The sequence below is a fragment of the Lepisosteus oculatus genome, chromosome 8, assembly GCF_040954835.1.
Source record: "Lepisosteus oculatus isolate fLepOcu1 chromosome 8, fLepOcu1.hap2, whole genome shotgun sequence".
NCBI lineage: Eukaryota > Metazoa > Chordata > Actinopteri > Semionotiformes > Lepisosteidae > Lepisosteus > Lepisosteus oculatus.
The window spans coordinates 41,740,725-41,768,261 of NC_090703.1; the positions used below are offsets into that span (position 1 = coordinate 41,740,725).

Here is a 27,537-nt window from a genome sequence, read left to right on the forward strand (position 1 = left end):
GATTTGTTAAAGCCGTTGACTGTTAATTATTCTGCTCTGAAAGTTAGCTTTAACTACTTTTTATGTATTTGAAGCAAGAGTTGTTGTGAGCAGATAGTTTATGGAGCAGGTATATTGAAATACACTTTACTATTCAATAAGTATTTTGACTTTTAATGAAGGCAACACTGCCTAGAGTTCTCTGTTATTCTCAGAAACATATTACTGTTCTAGTCAGGCTTATTTGGTTAAAGATCTTGCTGCCTACATACAGATGTCAGTCCTGTCAATGCAGGCTGTTTCCTTGTATTTCTAATATTAATCTCTTGGTTGTGATGCGGTTCTTTACACCGAGAAGCACGTGCCATGAAAGTATTGCCACTAAATATTCAGAATCTGGTTCTAAAAAGAAAATGGAGGCTTTGCTTAATGTGTGCTGCCAGTCTTATTTATACATTCAGGATTTGTTAGAAATTGAAGTGGGGAACATATGTTTTGTAATTCCCTGTTCTTTGAGCATTATGCTATTTCTCTCATTAAGGAGAAGAACAAAACAATTCCGAGGTTGCTTTCTTAATATATCAGTGTGCCAGATCAGTCTTAGCCAAAATTGTGTAGACCAGCAGTAGCATTATTCATCAAGTTATTTGGCATTGCTTTACACATACAATCAAAACAAGTTTAAGAAAGCATCACCCAAGTCATGTTATTGTCTTTTTTAGAAGTACAAGATAGCAGGTGGTAGATAGTCCTACAAAGTTATCTGTATCTGGTTTATGACCTTTTAAAAGAGGAGATGACAGAATTAGTACAATTAGAAACCCTTGTTGCTACCACTGTGGTAGGGTTTGGATTGGTTGTCAAGGACTCTCTTGATTTTTGGTGTGACCTCTGCTATGTCCCGGGCACCTGAAGACTTATGGTGACATCATGAAGGTTGTATTCTTATCCATTTGCTGTCTTACCTCATATGTGTCACTGCGGAGTTTGTAGCATGTCAGAAAGCCTCTTCCAGCCCTCTTTCCCATCAAGTCAATCTGCACTTCAGTGTTTTCTATGCTGTTGGTATAGGACTAATGCTGTGAACTAATTTGTCAAGACAAGTAGAGATTTGAAATTGACTGGGAATCTGATATTTAGACTATTTAAAACATATTCTTAGATTTATTTGTAGCCCACAGATGATGGTAGTTATGGAATTCTTTTCATTTTCTTAGTTTTTTAGTTGTAGTATTCTTAGAATTCTTAGATTGTAATGGACAGTTCTCAGAATGTTCTGTTTTTAAGATCCTACACTAATCTGCCCTTTTTAACTTTGAAATATAATCTGAAAGCGCTCTTGGGCATGAGGTTTTTCCATTTTGAATGAATTTGATATTAAATTGAATGCAGTGTAGTAGTGCGCAGTACCTTAGATTTATTTAAACAAAAATAAAGATTCTGATTAAACTTAAATTAAATGATTGTTGGTTAGAAACTGCATTACATATAGCAATACAGCTACCAGAGGGTATTTGTGTTGATATAATAACAATAATAATAACAATAATAATAATAATAATTGCTTACACTTATATAGCACTTTTCTGGACACTCCACTCAAAGCGCTTTACAGGTAATGGGGACTCCCCTCCACCACCACCAATGTGCAGCATCCACCTGGATGATGCGACGGCAGCCATAGTGCGCCAGAACGCTCACCACACATCAGCTATCAGTGGGGAGGAGAGCAGAGTAATGTAGCCAATTCATAGATGGGAAATATTAGGAGGCCATAATTGGTAAGGGCCAATTGGAAATTTGACACCGGGGTTACACCCCTACTCTTTTTGAGAAGCGCCCTGGGATTTTTAATGACCACAGAGAGTCAGGACCTGGGTTTTACGTCTCATCTGAAGGACGGCGCCTGTTTACAGTATAGTGTCCCCGTCACTATAATGGGGTATTAGGACCCACATGGACCGCAGGGTGAGCGCCCCCTGCTGGCCCCACTAACACCTCAGCAACAACCTTAGTTTTTGCCAGAAGGTCTCCCATCCAGGTACTGACCAGGCTCACACCTGCTTAGCTTCAGTGGGTTGCCAGTTGTGAGTTGCAGGGTGATATGGCTGCTGGATATAATGACTACTAGTTATATATAATTTTTTGTTTGATAAATATTTTCTGCTTTATGTAGAAGAGCAGATCAAAATAGTTCTTCAGGAAAGTAAGCTGGGGTTTATTGAGATTGTTGCAGCAAGTGATAAATGTAAAGAACAGATGGATGCTAAGGATGCCTCTTAACAAAGGATTTATATAAAAAAAACGGTCTGAGCTTGCAAAGGTGCCACATGGTAATCTTGGTAGCTGGATATATTATTGTCATCAGGATTACTTTTTGCTGTTTTTAGTCTAATCTTTTAGATTTTAATTTAAATATTTTCTGTTGGAGCTTTACAATTCAGATGGTTCAATGTTTATTTTAAAAAGTTGTTTCTTTTTATAGCTCTGTACCTTTTCCTTGTATGCTTTTTAGGTTTGATAACAGCTACATTTAGTCAACACTAGTAAATGTCTATAACTCTGTTACAGTTTCTTGACATCTTAACTGTTCTGTTACTTTCCTTTCCTTAGCATTTCTTCAATTACAGCAGTCAAACTTCAACTGGCATTGTTGTTTTTGCCAGCTACCCGAAAAATTCTGAAAGCTCCCTATTTACTGGAGCATGGGGGTGAAATCTTCCTTGCATACAAATATTACATTCAAGCCGTGAATACTGTGGATGGATTCTGAACTTAACAATAGCATCTCAGCATGTGCTAATTGATTCTTTTCTGCTTTGCTTTCATCTTTTCTGTTTTGCTTTCATCACTGGGTTATGTAGAGGAATTTCTATTCTAGGACACTTAACATAAGGAGTACTTAATTCATTTTTATTTTCTGTTGCTTTCTGGATAATAGAAGAAATCAGGCTACCAAGTAAAAAAGATGCCAGACCATATTAAAATGTTAGGTTTTAGGCCAGATCTTTTTTGTTCTGACTTATTTAAAAATATAATGTATAAATGCTCTTGTTGATCAAATGGAAACCATTAATTCATTTGAATGTATGTGTTACTATCAGGGGTAGACCTACACAAAACTGATACTCTTGTACAGCAACTTGTACAATTTAAACGACAGACAAAATTTTACTTTGTTTTAGATTTATAGTTCTTTTACTTCCAGACTAACAAACCTGCCTTCTATTTTAATCTTGAATTTTAGTGCTTAGCATTAAAAAATCGTAATCATGTTTGACTTTAGACTGTGTCTAAAATACATTGTATTGTGTACATTGTACATTGTGGTAATTGTGCTTGGGTAATGATTCATGCATTACGTACATTTATCCGGTGCAAGTTGTTGGAGTAGTAGTTCTATGATTATAAGTCATTATAACGTGGTAATGCAATTATCAAGACATTTCATTTTTTTAGTGACAGCTAACTTCTATATGGTAAACATCAATTGTGCACTGTGAGGCGTAGGCTACTAAATTGGTGTGCAGAAACCACCAGTCGATAAAAAAGATAAAAAATAAAACTAAAACTCGATAAAGAAACTAATAAAATGTTACATACTAACATTTTAACATTACATACTAACAGTCATGTCTGAAAATGTTATGGTATCAGAATGCACTTTTGTAGAGTCAAAAAGCAAATTCATAACCTGTTCCAACTCAATTGAATGTTCAACTTTGTAATCGTGTAGTATAGTCTGTTACTTGGTAGGTTTTTCAGGTATTAATAGCACAAAAGCTAAAATCTAAACAACTGCTTAGGAAAATACAAAGGGGTTTAGAGTATTTTCATCTCTTCTGATGTCTGTCAAACCAATTAACAATTAACAGTAAGTAGTTCATTTTTGATGAGTAGTACTGCGACTCATTCCAGTAATTACTAATACAATTTTCATTGGTATACTAGTAAAAACCATAATAGAAAAGATCTGGAAGGTTTGTTTGCCAGTGTTTCTAGAAACATTTTTTCTTGAAGATTCCCAAGAGGTGTTTCAGAGACTAGGGTTAATAAGGACATAAGGAATAAAGTGTACACACGGGGAGTGGGAAACCACAAAGGGACAATTAGAATTAATTCAGAGCATGAGAAGTAGAGAGAAAAAATAACACATTGTTTCACATGTGGTGCCTTCAAATGTTAAGAAGCAAACTGTTAACTGAAATGTGTGTGTATATATATGTATAATATATATGATTATCCGTGATGTATATGATTTCTCAGTGAGAATGTGGTTAGCAAAAGTGGTTTTCAGAGAATTTGCAGATTGAAGTTTTTTGTGTAGACAGTTATGTAATTGATCAGCAGGCTAGCTTGTATACAGTGTCTCTTACAGGTTATATGGAATCAATGGAAAATCTATTTTATGTCTCCTCAATTCTATAAGGCAGTCTGCATCTGCTGAATGTGTTTTAGTAGGTCACAGGTGCACTTATATTGATGATCCTGTTTTGATAAGTTAACTGCCTTGAAACATTCTAACAAAAGCATGAGAATTAAAGATATAATCATGGCACCATTCACAATAGTCTTTTGTAATAAATGTTTAATACTGTAGAAGGAACTATTTGACTTACCTAAAGAATCTTTTTCCTTGGCCTTGTAGTCCAAAACTAAAAAAAAGTTCACATAAGCAAGTCTTAAAGGAAATGGGCAAAGCTTTTCTGTTGCAAAATTCTTATCCTACAGGTGAGACATATTGACAAAACAGGCAAGTTCTGACTCAGCAGATGATTTAAAATGAAGGGATAGCATGTATCTATGTGATTAATTGTTTTGATCCAAAACCCTCGCAATTTGATGAATAGGTAATGTGGTGTCAGAAGGCAGTTTTTACTCCAAGCTAAACACCCCGTAACCCTTCATTTTGTTTTTAGTTGTTTTTCTATGCAAGTAACTTTAATGTGTCTGTTCTCACAGAAAGTGCATAAAGTTTAATTGTCCTTTTAAAGAAAAGAAACCATCTTCTTTGTGCTTAATTCAAGCATTCTTGTGCTTGAAATGCAAATAATTGAAGTCTGGAGATTGAGATTGCAAACTGAATTACAGTATTGTAGTAGTACGGAGAGTGCACTTTAGAAGTGCTTTAATATCTTTTTGAATTTAGTGCCTAGTTAACCACTGAAGCAGAAGACAAACTGACAGTGGGTAAGATACTGAGTTTTCTATGTTACTTCCAGCTCTTGTAGATTATTTGTTGAGCATCAAGAAGTGTAGACCAAAATTATCTTGCTAAAGGTTATGTGTAGTTAGATAGAATTGCTTGCTTATGTGTAGCACTTTTTGTTCAAATGTGCTTCTGTATATAGGACAAAGGTTACCAACTTGAAGAGCATCTTAGGAGTTCGGCTTGTCCAAGTGCACAGTGGACAATGAGAAGTTAAAACGACATTTTTCCCCACACAGGAAGGCCCATAGCTTTGAATAGATGGGTATTTTGTGTTCTGAACCATGTGATTGACATAGTATAGTTCAAGTTATATCTTCAGTTTTAAATAGGATTGACTGACAAGTTGAATGGTGTAGATTCCTTTCTAGCATCTGGGGTCCTGAAGCAGTGTCCCAGGACTGGGAAAGGTTATAAAGTGTTACTGTAATGACTACTTATAATATATACAGTGAAAGTCTTAAGAAAAGATTCACAAAACAATGAAATATTATTTTAGGACAAATATGTATATATACAGAGAACATTAAAAACACCAAACAAAAACACATAGGTTCAGGTTTAGTAAATGATTTAAGGCACTTCAGTCAACTGGGATTTGCCAGTTGCTGCATTTTACTGAGGTTACAGGAGATATAATAAAGTTGTCATGCAACCATAACCTTGCAATCTTTTGGGAATAAGACCTTCTTCAGGTAATAAGGCCAATGCAATATTTTAACTCGACTTTAATTAATCATTTTCTTACAAGACAGGAAAATTTAGTTTGGTAAAAATAAGAGATCTTTCCAAGACCTTCAACAAAATCAATGGATATCCATTGTTTAAGAGTAGGCATCATGTTTTAGTGACTTCCTAGTAAATCTCAATTTACAGCAAAGCGAGCTTGAGTTCAAAAGGAGTGCAACATTGCTCCCCTAGTGGTTACAACCTGTATAGCACTGTTACATTATAAATTTCTAGTACAAGGCAAAATTCTAAACCAATTTGTTTTTTTTTTAATTAAAAATCCTCAACAAGAGCTGTCAGGTTAAAAATTGACCATTTTTCTTGGCCCTTGTGGGAATTTCAGCAAGTAGAAAAATACTGTGCTTGAACTTTACGCCCTTTAGCAAATTGATGTAACATCTTTTAACTAAAACTAAGATATTGGAACAGCATTGATTTACCTCTATACTCTTTTTGGTTAAAAGTATAACAAATAGATCTGCCAATGAAGTGGGGTCGTTATGCTCATTTTTCTTGTTTGATACTTTAGTAGCCAAGTGAATCTAAACTTTCCTCTAGCCATTGCCTAAGGGTGCAAAGAGTTTGGGCCTCAAACACCAGGGTGAGATCTCTGTTTCATCCCTTTTGTTCATTATTGTCTGTCCTAAATTAATTCTGCTTCAGTTTTTGTGACCCTGTGCCTGTTTTTGTTTCACTAATGTACTCCCCTAGGTTGAACGAAACCGGTCTATATCCTTTAGGTTTTTTGTACTTGGATGAAACCTCCTTTGTTCTGAAGATATTTAGCACCCTCAAACTGTACGTGTACAACATTGCCCTGAGAAATGGAATCATTCTTGATGCTCTTCTTTGTGTCTGCTTTATTATTGCTTCTCCTCAATGTCTTGATGAAGAGATCGAAGACTTTGCATGGTTACCACCCAGTTCAATTTACCTTTAAAGGAGACTGTGCTTTTATGACTTTTTATATCTATGCTTTTTGTTTTTTAGGAGTTTCAAGAGCTAACAAGTATATCTCTGGATCTGACTGGTCTTCACTGGTTAATGGTGGAGGTCCTTACTAAGTTGATGTGGTACAGAAGATGTTAAAGAAATGATAGCAGCACCAGAAATACAAACGGAGTTTCATTTTCCACAGTAAGTGAATGCCTGTCTTTTTGCTTTGTTGAGCCTGTTAGACTTCTACGTGTGACCAAAAACAAGTATCTGAAAGCTATGTCCGTTTCATTTTCAAAATTAAGTACTGTTTTTTTTAAGGGAAACTGATACACATTTCTCTTCTGATACGGACTTCGAAGATCCCGATGGAAGGAATCCAAAGGCAAGCAAAGGAAAAGTAAGAAAAAATAGTTATTTTTTTATACTGTAGTGCATATTCCAAAACAGTGGGTTAAACGTTTTGGTCTGGATTGTATTGTGTTGTGTTTTCCAGTATTTAATGTTTTCTTCTGTGCACTTTAGACTGTCAAGAAGGGCAAGAAGGTCACGGGAGAGAAGGGAAAGGCTGGAAATGGAGGAAAGGGGGGAGGCCTGAGCCGAATGAATGGACACCATCAGGAAAATGGAATGGAAAACATGATGCTTTTTGAGGTGGTGAAAATGGGAAAGTGTGCCATGCAGGTTAGTATTATTCATATCATTATACATAGAAGAAAAAAAATAGGTATATTTAAGCTAAGCATGTGAGACATAATATGGTATATTGCCTGTGAAATGTTTGTCCATGAAGATTACAAAGTTAACATGATTGAAAATGCAAACCTTGAAACCTTGAAAATGCAAATGAAAATGTTGATTTAATATTCAAATGTTAGATAACTAGGGTTTAAAATTACATAAATAAAAGATAAATGCATAGTTGCTAACAATTTGTAAATGTATGATTTTAAATGTTGATTACTTTTGTGTTCATAGTCTGTAGTTGATGACTGGATAGAGTCCTACAAGCATGACAGAGACACAGCACTGCTGGACTTAATCAACTTTTTCATTCAGTGTTCAGGCTGTAAAGGTAGGTGAAGCTGTAAAGTCATTTCAACACGATTTGGTTAGTAAAAATACAGTAAAAATTTTAATGCAGTGTTTTGGATTTAGTTAGTCTGTATGCTTAATTTACAGTTCAGGCACCTTATAGTTTTGGTTCATATTTTAACAAGAATAACATATGTGTAGTTAAATGAGCCAAGCACAAAAATACTGTTAAAGTAGACATACACCTTTAGTCCTATAATCTTTGTTGTCTTACAGGTGTTGTAACTGCTGAAATGTTCAGACACATGCAAAATTCAGAAATCATCAGGAAGATGACTGAGGAGTTTGATGAGGTACAGTTTTAGTCAGGTTACCTGTTACGGTATTGATAGCCTGAGATAACCATATGAAACCCATGTATTTTATAAAACTACAAGTGCGGCATATTTGAACAAAATGGTGTTTTATCTCCATTCACTCAGTGCCATTAATCTAATTAAGAAATTATGCTTGTGCTTTACTATTGTTGTTAAAGTTAATATTCAGTGTTATGCGTAAAACAAAAATAATCTCTATGGTGCTTTAATAATTTATTACCAGTAATTTACATTTTTTGTTACCTCAGTGGATATAACTTTTGACTCATTTATTAATCCCATTAGTACTATACTGTAAAACAGCTTGCTTGCTATGTACTAATCCATTTTAATTCCTAAAAGCTCTATTTTTGGTTTGATTTATAAATACAAATTTTCAGTCAATTCCTATTTATCATCATTGTAATAGGCAATATACATTGCATCAACATTTTTGTTTATGTTTTTAAATAAGTTAAAGTTTTTAAAACAAAGTGTTTTTGAATTACTGTTCTTGAAGGAATTTTGCACTAGACATAGTAATTACAATGCATAAATAACCATAATTATCTCTTTTGATTTCAGGACAGCGGTGATTATCCATTAACTATTGCTGGTCCACAGTGGAAAAAATTTAAATCCAGTTTTTGTGAGTTTATTGGGGTACTGGTTCGACAGTGTCAATACAGCATCATATATGATGAATACATGATGGACACAGTAATCTCGCTTCTGACTGGGCTTTCGGACTCCCAGGTTCGAGCTTTCAGACATACCAGCACGTTAGCAGGTAACTAGCTTGAATTAAAAAAACTTTTTATAACATTTAGTACTGGGACAGACTTCATTTATCATTTATCACAAGTTTTTTTTATCTTGACAGATTGTTTAAAGACTTAATATTTTTACAAAACTGATACAGAACATTCCAAGCATAGTAGTGCTTTACCACAAACAATATAATGCATTAAAAATATAACAATTCAGCTGGTTGTCATCCTTTCCAGGTTCTACAGTTATGAGGTGAAAACTATCAGCAGAGTTAAAAAATCAAAATTGGAGTAACTGTTCATTCATGTAAAAAACATGCACGAGACCAATATATAGGCTTAATGTTCTGCAGTGGGATAAACCACACTAGGTAATTTTATCGGATATAGGTTTTAATTTGTGACGTATAAATGTTTGCTCAACAGCCATGAAGCTGATGACCGCCTTGGTGAATGTGGCACTGAATCTTAGTATCAACATGGACAACACACAGAGGCAGTACGAGGCTGAGCGAAACAAAATGATAGGCAAGAGAGCGAATGATAGGCTGGAGCTGCTCCTACAAAAGCGCAAAGAGGTAAAGTTGAAAGCAAAACTAGATATTCTCACTTAAAGATTGTTGGCATGCCATCTTTGCATCCAAAGATTGTTCCATAGTTTTTTTCCATGTTTTTCCACTGAAAATGGTTGTTTTAATGTTAACATATGGATTACAAATTCTCAAAATGTTGTCAAGGTGAGTAACTTGTGGCTTGAAATTATAAAGACCATCCCCTCCACAATTCCATTTCTTTAGTCTCCACTGCTTAAATACCTGATGTGCTATGGATAATCACCATGTTTAAGAAATGTAAGAATACAGGTTGGATTTTGAAAGACTTAAATTTGACATCAAAGTTCAAGGCAATGCAGACACCTTCCGACCACTTGCTTTTTTTAGTCCTTTAGATCTTTTTTCCAGGTTTTACAGCCAGAGTAGTGCTTTCCTTCTGTACTTTTGTAATTTCTGAAGGATTGGATGCAGATATTGCTGTTAAAAATAAAGAAGGATATTCAACACTAAATATGAATAATAAGCGAGAGCTATCACAGGGAAGCAGCTACAAAGCAAAGTGACTTCATTTAAATAAAAATGGCTTAGTAAAATGAAGGCACTACAAATAATAGTGTAGTGGTTGTGCCTAGTATTTTGATAATTAATGGCATTGCATGTTGTTTGAAGTACATTTAAATCAAATCTGGCATGCCATAGCAAATTAGTTTGACACCCTAGGCATAAGCTGACAAACTCAAGTTCACAATTTACAAAATGGCAAGTATCAGTTGTAAAGCATCTTATATTTGACTCTAGCTGTTGCTTTTCCATGGTCTGGAATTATCTGAATACTGTACTTAAGGACTTCTCACTGTGAAGGATTTATGTTTAGCTAGCAGTGTAATTAACATCTGAGTTACATAACTAAAGTGCCTGCTGGGTCACCATCTGGTTATTTGCATTTAATACAGAAGGCCTTCACGCAGCGTAAGGTTTTGTGTGCATTTAGTTTTACAGTATATCAGTCTTTTTCAAAAATTGACTATTTAAGGATATATCTGATCACTTTAAATTAATTTGCACTTTTTCTTCATTTTCTTAAAAAATGCAGTGCAATGTATTGAGTGCAGCTCCTTTTCTCTTGTTGACAGACCTGTACTGCAAGTCGTAATGCATTTTGTTTTTCAAATTTCCTTGCAGCTTCAAGAAAATCAGGATGAAATTGAAAACATGATGAATGCAATCTTCAAAGGCGTTTTTGTTCACAGATATCGGTATGAGTTTGTTTCTCCATATGGGTTTTTCCTGTTATATGGTTCTAATATGCACAGTATAGACATCTTTCCAATTCCGAGAATGTTAGGATTAAAGAAATAAAATCACAAAGGAACTGAAATAAACTGTAAGCCTTTATTGCAATTGAACTTATTTGATTGTTGAGGTTTAAGACCATAAGTGTTACAAAAAGCACATGTATTTTTCTCTTAGGGCTGCACGCAAACAATAAACAGATTATTTTTTCTGCATTTGTCTTTGTTTTATTTGTAAATTTTCCCATCTTATTTTTTGCTAACTTTTCACAGGGACTCAATAGCTGAAATTCGTGCAATCTGCATTGAAGAGATTGGTGTCTGGATGAAGATGTACAGTGATGCCTTTCTCAATGACAGCTATTTAAAATATGTGGGGTGGACCATGCATGATAAGGTAAATTATTATTAAAGATAAAAGTATTTCTCCAGATTACTTAATTATCCAGATTATCACAGAGTTAATACTTTTATATTGCTGTTTTTTTATATTATCATCTGAAACAGTTCATAGCACACAGTCCTAAAACATAACCATAAGGCAGCATACGTAGTTGCCGGCCAAGTGGTCATGTAAGATTCTCAAAGAAGATACATATCCTTTAACAAAATCATTCATGTATATGGTCTTAGGCTTGCAGTAAGATGGTAACATGTTTCATGTTTTTTGAAATTATGCATAATTTTGTCCTTTGCATAAAAGCTGAACATAAACACTGCTTTTTATGTTAATTTAATTTTTACTTATATAGGAGCATTTAATCCAATTTGTATCATTGTTTTATTGTTTCAGCAAGGGGAAGTGAGGCTCAAGTGTCTTACGGCTCTTCAGGGCCTGTATTACAACAGAGAACTCAATGCCAAGCTTGAGTTATTCACAAGCCGTTTCAAGGTGAGCATTTCTGAACAAATTTCTGTGGTTTGTCATGTTTTCAGTTTGCAAGAATATATGCCAACTAATTATATTAAGCCAAACCTAAAAGTCCATTGCTCAGCACCATGACCTGCAAAGAATTGTTTAGTGAAAGTGATGTTTTGATTGTTTTTAGTATTACTAGAATGTTTTTATACTATTGAATATTCAAAGTGTCCAACAGATGAACAAGGAGTACAAGTAAAAGAAGGCCATTATACCCATCTTGATCATTTGGTTGTTTCCTTATTGAGAGTTAATCGTTGGTATATGTAGAGCATGTCAATGCATGCTGAATTTAAAAATGATTCCTTTATAATATCTCTGTTTCTTTGCATAGGATCGAATTGTGTCGATGACACTGGACAAGGAGTATGATGTTGCAGTACAAGCAATAAAACTTTTGACCCTTGTTTTACAGTGAGTATGTTTATTCAGTATTGGCTGCATGTTTACATATGACCAGTGTACTCTGTTACTTTGCAGTATAAATCAAATAATAGTGTTCTATATGATCTTTAGATGCACTAGGGTTAATATTGTTATTGATGTCACAATCTTATTGATTCATTCATTCTTTTATTCATTTGAAAATGGAGGCAGATTTATGTGTTATTTTCCATTCATTTCTTTTTTTAAATGGTCTGATACCAGATACGATAGGTGCTCCTTTTGGAACACATTCTTTCTTTTTCAGGAAAAATGTGTTGGGATGCTCACAAATTTGAACATGAATTCTGTTGTTTTGTGTTATACCCTAAAAAAATTTAGACAACTTTAAAGTCTTGCAGCTTGTAAAGAATATTTATTTTCTCTTTACAGTAGTAGCGATGAAGTTCTAACTGCAGAAGACTGTGAAAGTGTTTATCACTTAGTTTATTCAGCTCATCGGCCAGTAGCTGTTGCAGCAGGAGAGTTTCTTTACAAAAAGTAAGTCGTTTTTGCTTTAATTTAATTGTTTACATATTGTTTGTGTAATTATGAAGAAAAAATATTTATCAATTTACTGAATCACACAGAGGACAAAGCTTAAGCATGTATGGATTCATGAAGTATACGAAGCAGCTCTTCTAGGCATATTGAGTAAACCCAAAATTATTAACTATTCATCAGTGGCACAATTTCAGATGAATGTTTATTTGAAAGCAAGTTTTGCTTCAAAGTTGTATTTTTGTAGGTATATTTTGGACCCTTTTGAATATTTTGGACTTGTACTTTCGTGTTGAAAGTATACTGTGCAAAAGTGTATAGGCTGTGTGGATGTCTTTGTAGTAATGAACAAATCTGATCAAAGTTTTATTTTTAGTGTGAAATATTAAAGCTTGTGTTATTCTTCCATTTTATGCTGTGTTTTGCATGTTCACATACAACACTATAATATACTGTGCTTGCAGAGCTTTATATGGTAATAGTAAAATTAGCTTCAATGGTCCTTTCATAATATAAAATATGTATTTTAGTTTTACAGAGTAGAATGATACACAAAGGATCAGGAAAATAAATTGGTAACAAGAATGTACATTGTTAAGGACCAGTGTTCTAACAGCCTTATTTCTAAATGTAAAATATTTTTTTAAAGCAGTTTGCAGAGAAGCTGTAGTAAAGACCATTTAGTTTTATTTCAATTGCTATAAGCTTTAAAGTGTGGTTTTGGTAATGCCCAACAATTTGTAAATCATGTACAATGCTATTCAGCTTAACAAGTAATTTAATTATATCTATATGAAGCTTAAGATAATTGAGGTGCAGACTTCTGAAATCTCTGCCATCTGACCCAGTTACATCCACAGCACTTAAATGTTTGCAATTTAAATGAGAAAACCTCAAGTAGTTTTGAAGACTTCCAAGCAAATCCTCACCCACTTACTTTGACAGTGCACCTAAATTAAGGGAAAATGGTAAAAGGGGAGTACGACATTTAAAGATTTAGTTAGGAGTATGAAGCATGTTTCACTAAGCAGGTAATGTCCCATTGTACGTGTAAAATCCTTAGCTGCAATATGCAAGACTGAAGTAGATAGTGTGATGAAACCTGCTAACAAAAAAACTGATAGACATCAAGCATTTGCTATGTACTTCTTAAATCTGTAAGCAAAACATCTTTTGAATTTGGAATATTTAATGTCATTGTGATTTTGTTGTACAGGCATCAGATTTTTAACTTTTATCACTGAGTATGTTGGCGTCCTTCATGACAGAATGTTTTGTTGTAAATTATGCCAAATTTGGACATATTTGACCAGAAAAAGGAGAAAAGGGGATGAGGTTGATGCAGGATTTCATTGTTCGTTCTTCTGTGATCTGCTATGACATCTAGGAGCAGAAAGATGTTACTCCAGTTTCTATATAGGTATCATTTCTAATAGTTAAAGAGACACATTTCTTAAAGTTTTGTTATGTATAGTCCTTGGAGAATTTGTCAACCATAAAATAACATTAGATAACTGGCATATTTAAGTAGCACCTCTGTGTGCTGTAGTTGTCTGGAAGTGTTTTTTGTGCTGGGCTTTTGTTTCTGAAAACATTTTAGAGTATACGTTGTTTTTTTTCTTCTCTTTTCAGCATGAAATAAACCTATTATTTGTACCTTTGGTACAATTACTTTCAGTGTGTATTAGGCTCTTAGAAAAGTCCAATAGTTCATGGATGTTAACAGATTTTAGGATCCACGATCAATTGTTAAACATAAAATGCAACTTTTTTTTTAATCTCAAGACTCTTCAGTCACCGGGATACAGAAGATGATGGAATGCCAAAGAGAAGGGGAAGGCAAAGTCCAAATGCTAATCTTGTGAAAACAACTGTATTTTTCTTTTTGGAAAGTGAGGTAAGATTAAATTTTAGTGTTTAAATTATAATAGTTTTTAGTGACGTTATATCAATAGCAGTTAGCATACTGTTGCATATTAATGAATTAAAAACCTCTAGAACATTAATATCGTTATAAACCATTAAAAACTTATCCATGAAAGCAAACATCAGTATTCAGAGGCATTAAATGTTCAGTTATGTGTTAAATGTGTTTAACTGACTAACTCCCATGGGCAGATATAGTTTCCAAAACTCTTAACATTCTACAGTGGCATGGGGATGATATTATCAACACAGTTAAGGAAAATATTTCTTCAAATATTATCAGAAATATCAGATGATAACAGTTAATAACTGAGTATCTAGGTTAGGAACTGTACGGATATAGGGGTTTGAGAAAATAGCCTCTGCTGTGGTGGAGGGGACTGGGGCGAATGACAGGTCAGGAGAGTGGCACGAACTGACAGGCAGAAAGGTGAGTTATGCAGCAGCAGGGTTGGCTGACTATAATGATTATTGCTCTAAAGTCATGTCCCACATCATAATGCTTCCCAATGTCAAGCTCAAGATTAAATTTAAACTGCACGCTCCATATTGAAGGGGCTCAATCTCCATAAAATTCACTCCCGTCTTAACAGAGTGTTGCAATTTTCAAATCCCATCTTCATTGTGAACTTTTCATCATTCACGTCAATCGTTTCTTTTTGTGGTAGTTCTGGTAGTGAGTGAATCAGAATCTAAAAATATTTTCTTCACCAAATCCACATAATTATTCCTAAATATGGGACATATGCAGTGATGGAGCCTATAGCTACAGCAGAGATGTGTACAGGGTATAGTGCTGTGATGCAGTTATAGTGCAGGTCATCTGCAGTGGCATTGCAACACTTATTCTTCAACGTTGCATAAACATAATTTTTTGAATACTTAAGCAATCAGGGCTTCCTGTTTTAATTTGTTTACTGCTTTGAAAGTGTTCAGTAAGTTGTATACATAGATTAATGGACTAAATACTTATGCAAGGCACTGTATGTCCAGTGTTTGCTATTATAGTTTTGATTTAATTTGAGCATTTTTGTGAAGTCATATCATTACAACCTTCTTAAACACCTAACACCTTCTTAAGCAATACATTGTTTGCACACAACCCTTAAATCTGCTGACATCATTAATACAAGGGCAACGTGTGTATATTGAGTTTGGCAATTTAAAGTTATTTAATGCTGACTGTTGAGGGTTCAAGTATATCCCAGGTTTTCCAGCAAGCCTCACAGAAGGGCACTTCCTCAGTCATCAAAGCCGGACTGCAGTGTATGCTCTTAATAGGGAAAACGTGAAAGATTCTTAATCAGGGATGATTTTCAGAAGTGTTTGTTGGTTGGTAACCGTACAGCAGAATACTTGAGGTAAAGAAATATTAAGAATTGAGCCTAATCAACCTGATAATCAATCTGATAATTAAACTGTATTTACAAGATCTGGATTTCCCAACAATGTTCAAACACTACAGTAAAAAGATTAAACATTGAGGTTGAGGTTTGAGCTTTATGATGATTGGTGTAGTAATGTATGTAATCATTTTAGCTTCATGAGCATGCAGCTTACCTCGTGGACAGCATGTGGGATTGTGCTTCTGATGTGCTGAAGGACTGGGAGTGCATGATCAGCCTTCTGCTGGAAGAGCCACTTCCAGGCGAGGAAGGTAAAGGGCTACTCTGCTTATATATGTATATGACTTCAGTAATGTGAATATTTTATGGGATATTGTATCATAGGTTACTTTTTTCAATTGTATTTTTTTCTGGATGTATTCTGACATTTGCATTTGCCGATACACCACTGTACTTGATTAAAATGTACATGGATTAAATTGAGTTTATACTCCTGTGCTCAATTGATATTAAGATATTAATATATAATGAAAATGTAATTGTTGCCTTTTTTCAGGTATCTGTTGAGTGTGTCATGTATATATTGAAAGTTTTTGTTTGCATAAGCTATGATTTTTGTTTTTAGCTTTGACAGACCGCCAGGAGACTGCACTGATTGAAATTATGCTCTGCACCATACGGCAGGCGGCAGAATGCCACCCTCCAGTAGGCAGAGGAACAGGGAAAAGGGTAAGCAGTACTCCCGACAGAAGGTTCAGGAGTGCGATACAGTTATTGGGTTCTAATACAATAATTTTGGAGCTCAAAGGGGGGTTTCCATAGCTTAATTTTTTTCTTTGGGGGGACAAATCCCATGGATGTTATCAGTATTTAAGAGAATGTCTCTTTCTGATGTGCTCCTCTTTTTTTAAAGAAAAATGCACTATTATGATGTTTCAAGTGGCTGTGTTGACAAGACCAAACAGCCAAATATTGTTTGGTCGCATTTGAGACTATGCAATGCTGATCCCGTGGTAAGGGAAATAAACTGTTCGACATTGGCCAAAATGGGTTTATTCAGATATTTTCTGAGCTAGTGTAGATCCAAAATCTGTAAGGTATGAATGTATTTGAGGAGGGCACTTCTTTTATTGTGTTTTTAGAATTTGATTCTACAGTGAAATGTAAAGACTTTGTACTTTTTTTAACAGGTACTCACAGCTAAGGAAAAAAAAACCCAGCTCGATGACCGGACGAGAATTACTGAGCTGTTTGCTGTATCATTGCCTCAGTTGCTAGCCAAGGTATTTTAGTTCACATTCATTTTGAGGATGTTTCTTTTTTATCAGTCATTTTTGATAATGTCATATTAGTAGATTCTGCTAAAAACCAGTTCCACATTTGATGTAATTAAGTTAAATTTGAATATTGTAAAGACGTCAGTGATCACATTTTAAATTTCCCTTTTAATTAATTTTATTTGACAATTCAGAATGCCGGAGGTTTTCATGTTAGTCGCTTTCAATGTATGTTTGTCTTTGACCAAATATATATTTATATTTGAAGGTGAACATCTTTGTCATTTACAAAAATTAATGCAACTTTTTCTTGAATTAAACTGAAAATTTACTCATCTTGATATTCCTTTACTGTGTGATTCAAGAGGTAACATTGGTTGTGATCAGTGACTTTTAAATTTAGGCCGTCAGATATTTTATATAACATGCACGGTGGATTATCTCATTCTTTACCCTCGAGCATAAAAAATAAATTTGCCTCAAAAAGTAAAAAGTTCTGCTGGAAGAAGTATAAGCTTTGTTTTTGTTTTTTTCTCCTAGTACTCTGTAGATGCTGAAAAGGTGACCAATCTTTTGCAGCTTCCACAATTTTTTGACCTAGAAATATACACAACAGGTCGGTTAGAAAAGGTGAGGACCAAAATTTGTAATTAATGTTTTTTCTTCATAATATGTTTGTACTAAACTTTTTTTGATTAGTAATATGTTATATTTTAAGTAATCTTTAAAATCAAATGCATTTTTATTCACAGCACCTGGATTGTTTGTTACGGCAAATAAGGGAGATTGTGGAGAAACACACAGACACTGATGTTTTAGAGGCTTGCTCTAAGACCTACCATGCCCTCTGCAATGAAGAGTTCACAATATTTAATAGGGTGGATATAGCAAGGAGCCAATTATTAGATGAGCTGGTGGACAAGTTCAACAGACTACTAGAGGACTTTTTGCAGGAGGTTTGTATAACTCTCCAATTACTTATGCATTTTAAACCCAGATAAAGCTGAAGATGGACAATTTAATGCTTATCTGTGTTTTTTATATTGTTACTCTGTTTCACAGGGAGAAGAGCCAGATGAGGATGATGCTTATCAGGTCTTATCCACACTAAAGAGGATCACAGCTTTCCATAAGTAAGAAGGCCTTCTCCTGCTTAAAGCTATACTTTACACAGTTGCTGTTCTGCTGTGATAGGCCTGGTTGACTAGCACTAGTTTTCTCTACCCTGCTGACACATAGCCAGTTGTGTACTGCCATTTGGATAATTCTAGTCATTGATGGCTTATATGACCCCAGACTATAACCCACAATGTCTCCATTGTAGAGCTCGATCCAACTTCCAGCCTTTACTGGTTCAGTCACTTGACAGCTCCATAGATGTATTTTTTTCACTTTAAACATTTTTTAGTTTTGAATATAAAATCTTCAGCATATATTTTTCTTGACAGTGGTTTTTGTTGCATGTTCTAATTTTTTTTCTGTCTCTATTAGTGCACATGACCTCTCCCGGTGGGACCTATTTAGTAGCACCTACAAGTTGCTTAATACTGGGATTGAGAACGGGGACATGCCAGAACAGGTATTTATGGGCAATTTCTAATGTTTTCTTCTACAAAGGACTTTTCTCTATGAGAAACTTGCATGTTTTTTTTTCAGATTGTCATTCACGCACTGCAGTGCACACACTACGTGATACTGTGGCGTCTTGCCAAGATTTCGGAAGGCAGTTCTACAAAGGTATGCTTTTTTTATTGGAGTTTCAAATATTGTATCGGTGTTAAATTGTTTTTCCCTTAATGTGGAAGGGTTTGTTATTATTACTGTAGATTTTCTACTGTTTTTGTTACTGTAGGGTGTAAACCATCCTTTAAACAAAGTTAACAGAGTGATGGTAAAAAAATTTCATACAATTTTATCAAGGTACTTTGATCAGAATGTATTGAAAGTTTTGACAAGTAGGATATATTGATTGTTTCAGCATGAATTCTTATATGCTTTTTATACCAATGTGTGTAATATGTGGAGTGTCACCTTTTAGATTTGGGTGTTCTTGTAACAGTAATGTGGTTAATATGAAGTGTATTTTCTCGTCTTCCTGCAGGAGGATATGGTGAACCTGAGGAAACAGATGAGGGCTTTTTGTCTGATGTGCCAGCGTTACCTAACAAATGTAAATACAGCCGTTAAAGAACAGGTCTGTAATTTTGTAAAGTACTTATTTTTAAATTTTTTACGTACTTTATTTTTGTGAAAGATAAGATCATGAATAAATGAATGTCATATTACTGTGTTGGGTGCTGTAGTTAATGTGAATGCTACAGAATTTTGGAAAAGTCCCTAATGAGAAAAATCCAACGTAAGAAATGTAATATTGTTTATATATTAGTTTTGTAGTATAACTAAAATGTTGTTGCCCTTCAGACTTTACACACAAGTCAGGGACCGTGATCAGGCTCAAGACTGCACACGTGGGTGTCGTGTGTGATACAAAGTTCTTTTTTGTTTTGTTTTGATGGAAATAACAAAAACACTGCCTTAGCAAGAATTGTTTTATTGTTAACAGTTCCTGCTATGATATGGTGGCAATACATTTTTAATAATGTGCTTGGGCTAGAGACATGTATGTGTAGGAAGTGTGGCAGTATGTCACAACATTTTAAAATGCATACAAGTGTGCCAAGGAATGAAAAAACACTGGTGTAGGATTGTCAGTTTTCAAAGAATCTTATAATACTTAATGTTTACAGTGCCATGGCTTGAAAAACCAAATCAACAGTGACTTTTCATGGTATTTCAAATCTCTTGTCAATACCTATTCTGAATAACCATGTATGCCTGAATGCCTTTTGATGATCAGGTCATCCTTAGTAATTGGGTTCCCTTTGATCTCTAGGCTTTCACTATCCTTTGTGATGTCCTGATGATATTTAGTCATCAGATTGTATCAGGAGGGCGTGACATGCTTGAGCCTTTAGTTTACACCCCAGATTCTTCTCTGCAGTCTGAACTACTTAACTTCATTCTGGATCATGTATTTATTGATCAAGATGATGACAGCAACAGTGCAGGTAAGAGGGCTCTAAAGTGTATTGAATATATTAACATGATTTGTGTTATCAACATAATGATCTTGAAAGATTAGAAGATTAAAATTAATTGTTCTTCTAAGCATTTCTAAGCTTCTAAACATCGTTTATTGTACATAGTAAGTTTGTGAATTGTGATGTGTACATTGTCATGTAAAAGCATATTGGTCTATATTATAAATGAAATCCTTAATCCTGTCTAGCCTTGTTCAAACGTTTTATTGTACCATTTAAATTAAGACTTGTAGTTGGTCTCTTTACAAATTTTAACATCTGGTTGAAAATAAACTTGACATATGGCTATATAAATATTACAGCTGGTGAAAATCTAAAACCGAATAGCTAAAAATCCTCCCTGGTGATGAGTTAACCTTTAGTTAACATTTTATGCAAATAATGTTTACAGAGTGAGGGCAGTTAGCCTTTGGTTTCCTTCTGTTCATTTAGAGATTCAAGAAAGACTCTTCTTTTTCTTAATCAGATGGACAACAAGATGACGAAGCCGGAAAAATTGAAGCTTTGCACAAAAGGCGAAACCTCCTTGCAGCTTACTGTAAATTAATTATTTATAATGTTGTGGAAATAAATACAGGAGCAGACATATTCAAACAATACATGAGGGTAGGTCTGGAATACATTCACTTATTGTTATTATTGTGTGGTCATTTGCATGATTTTTTAATTATTCTTATTTGTATTTTCGTAGTATTACAATGACTATGGGGATATCATCAAAGAAACTATGAGCAAAACAAGACAAATAGACAAGATCCAGTGTGCAAAAACACTCATATTGAGCTTACAGCAGGTAAGAGCAAACCTTTTCAGTTTTAAGCTTAACAAGCTTTAAGAACATAAAATTATCTTCATTCCAGATATAGAAAATGCACAAGTATTTAAAACCTACTTCAGTGTATATGAGGAAATAATCGTTCTTGCAATGTACAGTTACAAAAATTAAAAACATTTTAAAACGTTTTTTGAAATCTGTTCTATTCAGTTTTTGATAACAAAATTGATTCTTTCCTAGCTGTTCAATGAGATGCTGTCAGAACTTGGGTATAATTTTGACCGATCTTCTTCAGCCTTTTGTGGAATAAAAGAACTGGCACGGCGTTTTTCGTTAACGTTTGGGCTTGATCAGCTTAAAACCAGGGAAGCTATTGCCATGTTACACAAGTAAGTCACTAGAATAATTGCATGGATTGCAAAAGGCTACTTTTCTTTTTCTTCACAAAAAGTAAAATGAATTGAACATTTTCAGTTTTTTCCATTTTCTTTCAATTTTGCTTTGCACACTGAAATTAAAGTTTAGATTTAAACTTGAAAAATGGAAGATTTGCATTTTCACATTGCTTTATGAAATTAAGATGCCCAGCTTTTTGTCTTGGAGTATTGATTTTAAGTTTTATTTTTGGTTTTCGTGTTCATCAAACACTTAAAACATGAGAAATCTGATTATTTTCAGAGATGGCATTGAGTTCGCATTTAAAGAGCCCAGTCCTCATGGAGAAGGAAATCCCCCAGTTAATCTAGCTTTCCTGGATATCTTAAGTGAGTTTTCCTCCAAACTGCTTCGACAGGACAAAAGGACAGTGTAAGTCTCAATTCAGATTTATAATGTGAATATAACGCTTAACCTGAACCGTTCTTTAAGAAAAAAAACATTTCAAGGATAGTTCATATGGTTTCTTGAAGTTATAGTGAAAAAATCTTCAAACTTTCTGCACTTCAGAATTTTTTCTTCTTCTAAATGCTTAATCTTTTATTGTCCCTTTGCCACTTGTGTGACAACTATGTATTAAAATTTAAGTCATCTGAAAATTGTGTAGTATGTGACATTAAAATTTGGCAAAAGGGTTTCAACAGATAAAATATCCAATGTGCAGTGGCAGTTATCAAGAAGAAATGTCTGCATTGTTTCCATTTTGTTGCACTTGCCTAATCAGAATTGTTCTTTTGATATGTTTTTGCTCCTTCCACAGATACGTTTACCTGGAGAAGTTCATGACATTTCAGATGGCTCTGCGAAGAGAGGACTGCTGGCTTCCACTGATCTCGTACAGAAATTCTTTGCTTGCTGGAGGAGACGATGATACCATGTCTGTTATAAGCGGAATAAGCAGTCGAGGCTCAACTATGAGGAGTAAAAAGGCAAAACCTGCAACTGGGAAACGGAAACTAACGGAAGGTAAGGAAAATATCTGTATAAGACATGTAAATGCAAACAAGCCAATATATGTCATGGAACAAGTAATAGCTTTATTCCATGCTGGAAAAAAAGAAGAGAACATAACGTTTCGGCCGTGGAGCCTTTTTCAGGTGTTCTCACACCTAAAGAAGGCTCCACGGCCGAAACGTTGTGTTCTCTTTCTTCTTTTTTTCCAGCATGGAATAAACCTATTACTTGTTCCTTTGCAGCCTACGCATGCTGACTTAGCAACCCACCGATATATGTAATATTTGTAATTATCTGTTACATTTTATGTTCGAATTCACATCTCCAAATTAATTAGTTATAACATTTAATTGTTTATAGCTGAAGAAAGCAGCAGCAGTGATGGCATGTGGATGAACAGGGAACAGACAATGCAGACACCAGTTATGATGCCCTCACCTCACCTCACATCTACTGTCATGAGAGACCCCAAGAGGTTACGACCAGAAGAAAGCTACATGGGAGTCTACTCTTTGCCACCTGATCAGCAACAGCAACAACAGCAGCCACCTCAACAACAGCATCATCAAACACCAATGGACTACAAGTATGTACATGATTAATTAAGGGGAAGTTGGTTCAGTTAGATCAAAACATATGATTACAGAGTTCTGTTTAAATAAAAGTTGTATGTTGAGGCTTATATGATAAAGCAATTTTATATACCAATTTAGTCACTTGTTTTTCTTTTGAATACTTATGAAATGTCAAATCATGATGCTCTACTTGATAGCTTTAGTAAATATGATACAACTTGGTTCCAGACTCAACCAAACATATCAGAGAAAGTATCAAGAGGGGGAGAACAGGGTTTTCTTTCGGTCTCCCCTTCTCCCTTTCTTCCTTTCCATTTTCAAGACATTTTGGAAACTTGGCATTTCTGTAAGCCCTGGTCATGGCAGATAAAATTCTGCAAATAATGATAGTGTTTTCAAGGAATTACAAATATATAACTGTACTGTGTTCTCCAGTACCCAGGTAACTTGGATGTTGGCTCAGAGACAACAAGAAGAAGTCCGGCAGCAGCAGGAAAGAGCAATGAATTACGCCAAACTGAGAAGCAATTTACAGCATGCAATGTAAGGAATGTAATGGTAACTTTAAAGTGCAGAATAGAAAGTGAAAAAGAAATGCTGATGTTTCTGTTAAAACAATTTAGAAATCTTTAAATGTTGAGCCATGTATATTAAACAATACTCTTGATTTCCTTTAGTTTAGTGTTTAGTGTTGAACACTATGTAATTTGTCAGTCTTAGATTATGTTGTGGGGTTCATATATTGGTTATATATAGTGTCAATGAAAGTCATGTATATTTTTATTACAAAAAGTTGTTTTAATAACTACTAAAAATAATGAGTAGTTACTAAACTTGGTATGAAAATGCACAGATAATTTTTACAGTATATACCAAACTAATTAACAAAAATCCCTCACCTCATTATTTTTTAACTTGCTCCAGCCGGCGTGGTACAGGTCTTATGGAAGATGATGAAGAGCCAATTGTAGAAGATGTAATGATGTCATCTGAAGGACGCATTGAAGATCTCAATGAAGGCATGGATTTTGACACCATGGATATTGATCTGGTAAGAAAACATTTCACTTTTTGTTGGAATGTGCTGTTTATAAACTGAATAACATGCTTTGGTAGTGTCTGTCATTTGTACATATTTAACATTCATCTTGTAAATCTTCTTTAAAATAATTTAGATTTATATTGCCATACCACCACAAGGTGGCATTCTTACTATATATAACTCATATGACGGGAAAGGAAATGTTCTGTTCAGGATTCAGCGTAGCTTTATGTACAAACAGGCCAGTGTTTTATAGCTCATCAAATTAGGGGACAGAGTGAAATCATTAGATTATTTTTTCTGTCAAATAGTAGATGTTAAATTTTGATGTGCTGAGTTGTTAAATTCTTTATCAACAACTTTGTTTTATTAAACCTTTTTTTCAGCCACCATCTAAAAATCGCAGAGAAAGATCAGAACTGAAACCGGACTTCTTTGATCCTGCTTCTATCATGGATGATTCTGTAATGATTTAACCATTTCTCTAAAAATATTTTGAGTAAATGTTTATATAAAGTATATATATATAAAGTGTTTGTAGTTAAGCCTTATTAGGTGCATTGTACAGCTAAGACTGAACCTCTGTCGAAGTTTTTGCATATTTCAAGTATGATAAAATCTTGGTAGTGTCTAGTTTTCTGTGCATATGGGATTATTTTCTATTTTACCACAAGATGGCAATAAGCAGCTGCAGAAGGTGAAAATAGATTGTACGTGAGGCGTTTAAAACTGATTGGATCAAAAGGTTAGATGTTTTTCAGTTGATTACCAAGTTTTTCACGTTTAAACATGCAAAGAATATACTGAAATCATGTATGTTTTAAAAGTCCCAACAGATATTGAACTTGAACATCCAGAAAATTAATACTTGAATGCTTGAATTAAATTGCATATGAATGAACTGTGCTCCATCATGTGTTCAACTTCTCGTTTTCTTTTATTTTTAGGTCCTTGGAGTATCAATGTTCTAAGCAGATTTTGTGGAAGATTTGCTAAGGAGAAAGACAATTTCTGTTGTTACAGTAAACCTCTTGATGCTGTACAGATGTTTTTTCTCCTCTGTGGAGAATCTTTATTGGACATGCTCATTGGACTAAGTGCATTGAGGCAACATTGTTTGCCTGCTGAGGTGACTTGTTAAAACTACTAAAACGTTTGCAATCATTGGGTAAGCTTTCCAGTTTTTAGTTAAACAGCTACTGACAAATTAGGAAGGATCTGGGATTTTTAGACTTCAGTTATATTGATTTCAGTAGAAGAATGAATGTTTTCAATTTACAGGGAGGCATTTTCAGCATTGAAACCCTGTGCAGGGAGCTATCAGAATTCTAAATCAGATTACAGTATTTTTAAAACTGGGGTGAATTTTTTTATAACTTAAAGTAGACTTTGTCTAATGTATAGCCCTTTTGTAATAGAACGTAATCAGATGTAAATTAGTAATTTATAAGCAGGTTGTTTCTGAATACAATGAGTATACATTTTTTTTGTTTTTTGACATTTATGATGTGTGATGATGGAACCTGTCCTCTTGATTCCTTGTTTTTTCTTTTTGCTGTATCATAAAAATAAAAAAAAGGTTCCAATGCCATGTGATCTTGGAGCAGATTATGACTAATGAGACATAAAGAAGTAAATCCCTGTTACTCTTCTGAGGTATCAATGCAGTGCTGGAAACTAATGATGATGACTATATTGAAGCAGTCATTAAGCTTACCCAAAGATTTAAACTGTTTGCCAGTCCTTTTGAGTGACTAATATTAAGGAAGAAAGTGCAAATCTTTCCAGTAGTGCCACTGTATTGTCTCTAATAAAAAGAGCTTGGGTATAGTATGTTTGCTGAAAATAATTTTCTCAAAACACAATTATACAGCTTATTAGAGTGTGGGAATAGGTATCTAAATTTTAAATAAAGTTATATATATATAAATTGGTGCTGATTTTATAATCGCGCAGTTTGTTTAGTTTTTCTTACTTTTAAATTCCAACCTAAAATTATAAGGTTTCAGAAATATATTAAAATGTTTAAAAATGAATGCATGTGTATTCATGCATAAAAAAGATTTTTAAATTTGTATTTTATATTGTTTTTTCTTTGTCTTTGCAAAGTCTTCAGGTTTCAATACCTTTTTTGTTTTCCTATATATGTAAATTAGTTTGGATAACAGATTCATGAAACTATCCATCATGGTATTCTGTAAAGTTCAGCTTTAAGTTTTTAAATTTTAAATGTCCTTTCACAAATCCTTAAATAAAAAATCTGTAACATACAAATCTTTAAAAAACCTATTTGGACATGAACATTATTCTGCAATGCTTGGGCAGCTAGACACAGCTTAAGTATAACATTAACTTATAGTACAAAATGTACATTTTTGTTAAATGTCTTGTTTATTGAGGTATATTCTTTATAATCATTCCATGCCTTAATATGCTTGCAATACAAAACTCCCTGTTTTCTCTTGCCGAAATCTTCCATGTAAGTAAATAAAACTAGTTATGTTTAAAGGTTTAATTATGGGGCTGTGGTAGCCAAAAACCATAGAAATTGACTAGTGTTATATTGACAGAAAAAGATTAGAAATGCTATTGACACAGCATATGTTTGTTTTACGTAATTTTTACGTAAGTAAATACTCTTATGCTTTGAAGAATACTGCCTAGTGTTTTTTTCACACCACTGCATTAACAGAACTGCTGAAAGGACTGTATATATAAATTTAAGTGCAAGCTGATTTTTTTCTATTTTCAAAGGTGTGTTTCTTTGTGTGAGCAGTTCTTTAAAGCTGTATGTTTTCAACCAGCTTAAAATGTTTTATATATATAAATATATTTACCTTAACCTGTTGTCCCCCCATCTTCTGTCGTCCACTGTACTGTTTCTGATTTGTATTTGTCTGGAGACAGTAACTTTTTGAATAAAAGTAAACCTTCTGCAGTTGTGTGATAATCTCAAGTACCATAATGACCAGCAAATGTTATTCCTTTCAGTCATTCCCTCTTCAATCTTCAAATTCATAGCATCTAATAAAAAAAAAGTTTAACTTTATATTAGCTCTGTTAAAACTAATATAAAATTAGTTATACTCCCGTGTACCCTGGGGAATCTTGTGGGAGTATGGGTTGCCTGGGCTAGTGCTGTGTGCAATCCAGTCCCTGTATTTGCGGGACAAGGGTTGTACCTGCATTCTCAGTATTAAGTCGTCAAGCCCATTGAAGTAAGAGTTGGACTCCGCTTAGGCCTTGTCTTGTCTCCTGTCCTGTTTTGTGATTTTCATGGACAGGATGTCAAGGCACAGTTGAGGTTTGGGGATCTGAGGGTTGCAACAGTTGTTTGTGTCCTGTTTGCCTCTTCTGACTGTCATGTCTAGTGTTCACTGGAGAGGTGTGCAGCCGTGTTTCA

The 27,537-nt window shown here is 34.3% G+C and overlaps 1 protein-coding gene across 1 annotated transcript in view; it reads left to right on the forward strand.

Moving 5' to 3' along the window:
* stag2b (STAG2 cohesin complex component b) overlaps positions 1–27,072 on the forward strand; it is a 41,142-nt gene extending 14,070 nt beyond the window's left edge. Inside the window, exons 2-34 of the mRNA XM_015351377.2 lie at positions 6,908–7,054; positions 7,175–7,253; positions 7,379–7,537; positions 7,832–7,928; positions 8,165–8,241; positions 8,830–9,034; positions 9,441–9,592; positions 10,751–10,824; positions 11,134–11,257; positions 11,654–11,752; positions 12,114–12,193; positions 12,596–12,703; positions 14,489–14,600; positions 16,169–16,286; positions 16,601–16,704; positions 17,166–17,258; positions 17,793–17,882; positions 18,005–18,208; positions 18,315–18,385; positions 18,744–18,831; positions 18,909–18,989; positions 19,354–19,446; positions 20,146–20,320; positions 20,820–20,959; positions 21,045–21,146; positions 21,369–21,517; positions 21,807–21,935; positions 22,324–22,529; positions 22,878–23,103; positions 23,528–23,635; positions 24,017–24,143; positions 24,521–24,598; positions 25,082–27,072. Of these exons, the coding sequence (XP_015206863.2) occupies positions 7,011–7,054; positions 7,175–7,253; positions 7,379–7,537; positions 7,832–7,928; positions 8,165–8,241; positions 8,830–9,034; positions 9,441–9,592; positions 10,751–10,824; positions 11,134–11,257; positions 11,654–11,752; positions 12,114–12,193; positions 12,596–12,703; positions 14,489–14,600; positions 16,169–16,286; positions 16,601–16,704; positions 17,166–17,258; positions 17,793–17,882; positions 18,005–18,208; positions 18,315–18,385; positions 18,744–18,831; positions 18,909–18,989; positions 19,354–19,446; positions 20,146–20,320; positions 20,820–20,959; positions 21,045–21,146; positions 21,369–21,517; positions 21,807–21,935; positions 22,324–22,529; positions 22,878–23,103; positions 23,528–23,635; positions 24,017–24,143; positions 24,521–24,598; positions 25,082–25,105 (3,816 nt within the window). The 5' untranslated portion in view covers positions 6,908–7,010 and the 3' untranslated portion in view covers positions 25,106–27,072. The remainder of the gene's footprint in view (positions 1–6,907; positions 7,055–7,174; positions 7,254–7,378; positions 7,538–7,831; positions 7,929–8,164; positions 8,242–8,829; positions 9,035–9,440; positions 9,593–10,750; positions 10,825–11,133; positions 11,258–11,653; positions 11,753–12,113; positions 12,194–12,595; positions 12,704–14,488; positions 14,601–16,168; positions 16,287–16,600; positions 16,705–17,165; positions 17,259–17,792; positions 17,883–18,004; positions 18,209–18,314; positions 18,386–18,743; positions 18,832–18,908; positions 18,990–19,353; positions 19,447–20,145; positions 20,321–20,819; positions 20,960–21,044; positions 21,147–21,368; positions 21,518–21,806; positions 21,936–22,323; positions 22,530–22,877; positions 23,104–23,527; positions 23,636–24,016; positions 24,144–24,520; positions 24,599–25,081) is intronic.
* Positions 27,073–27,537: the final 465 nt, after the last annotated feature.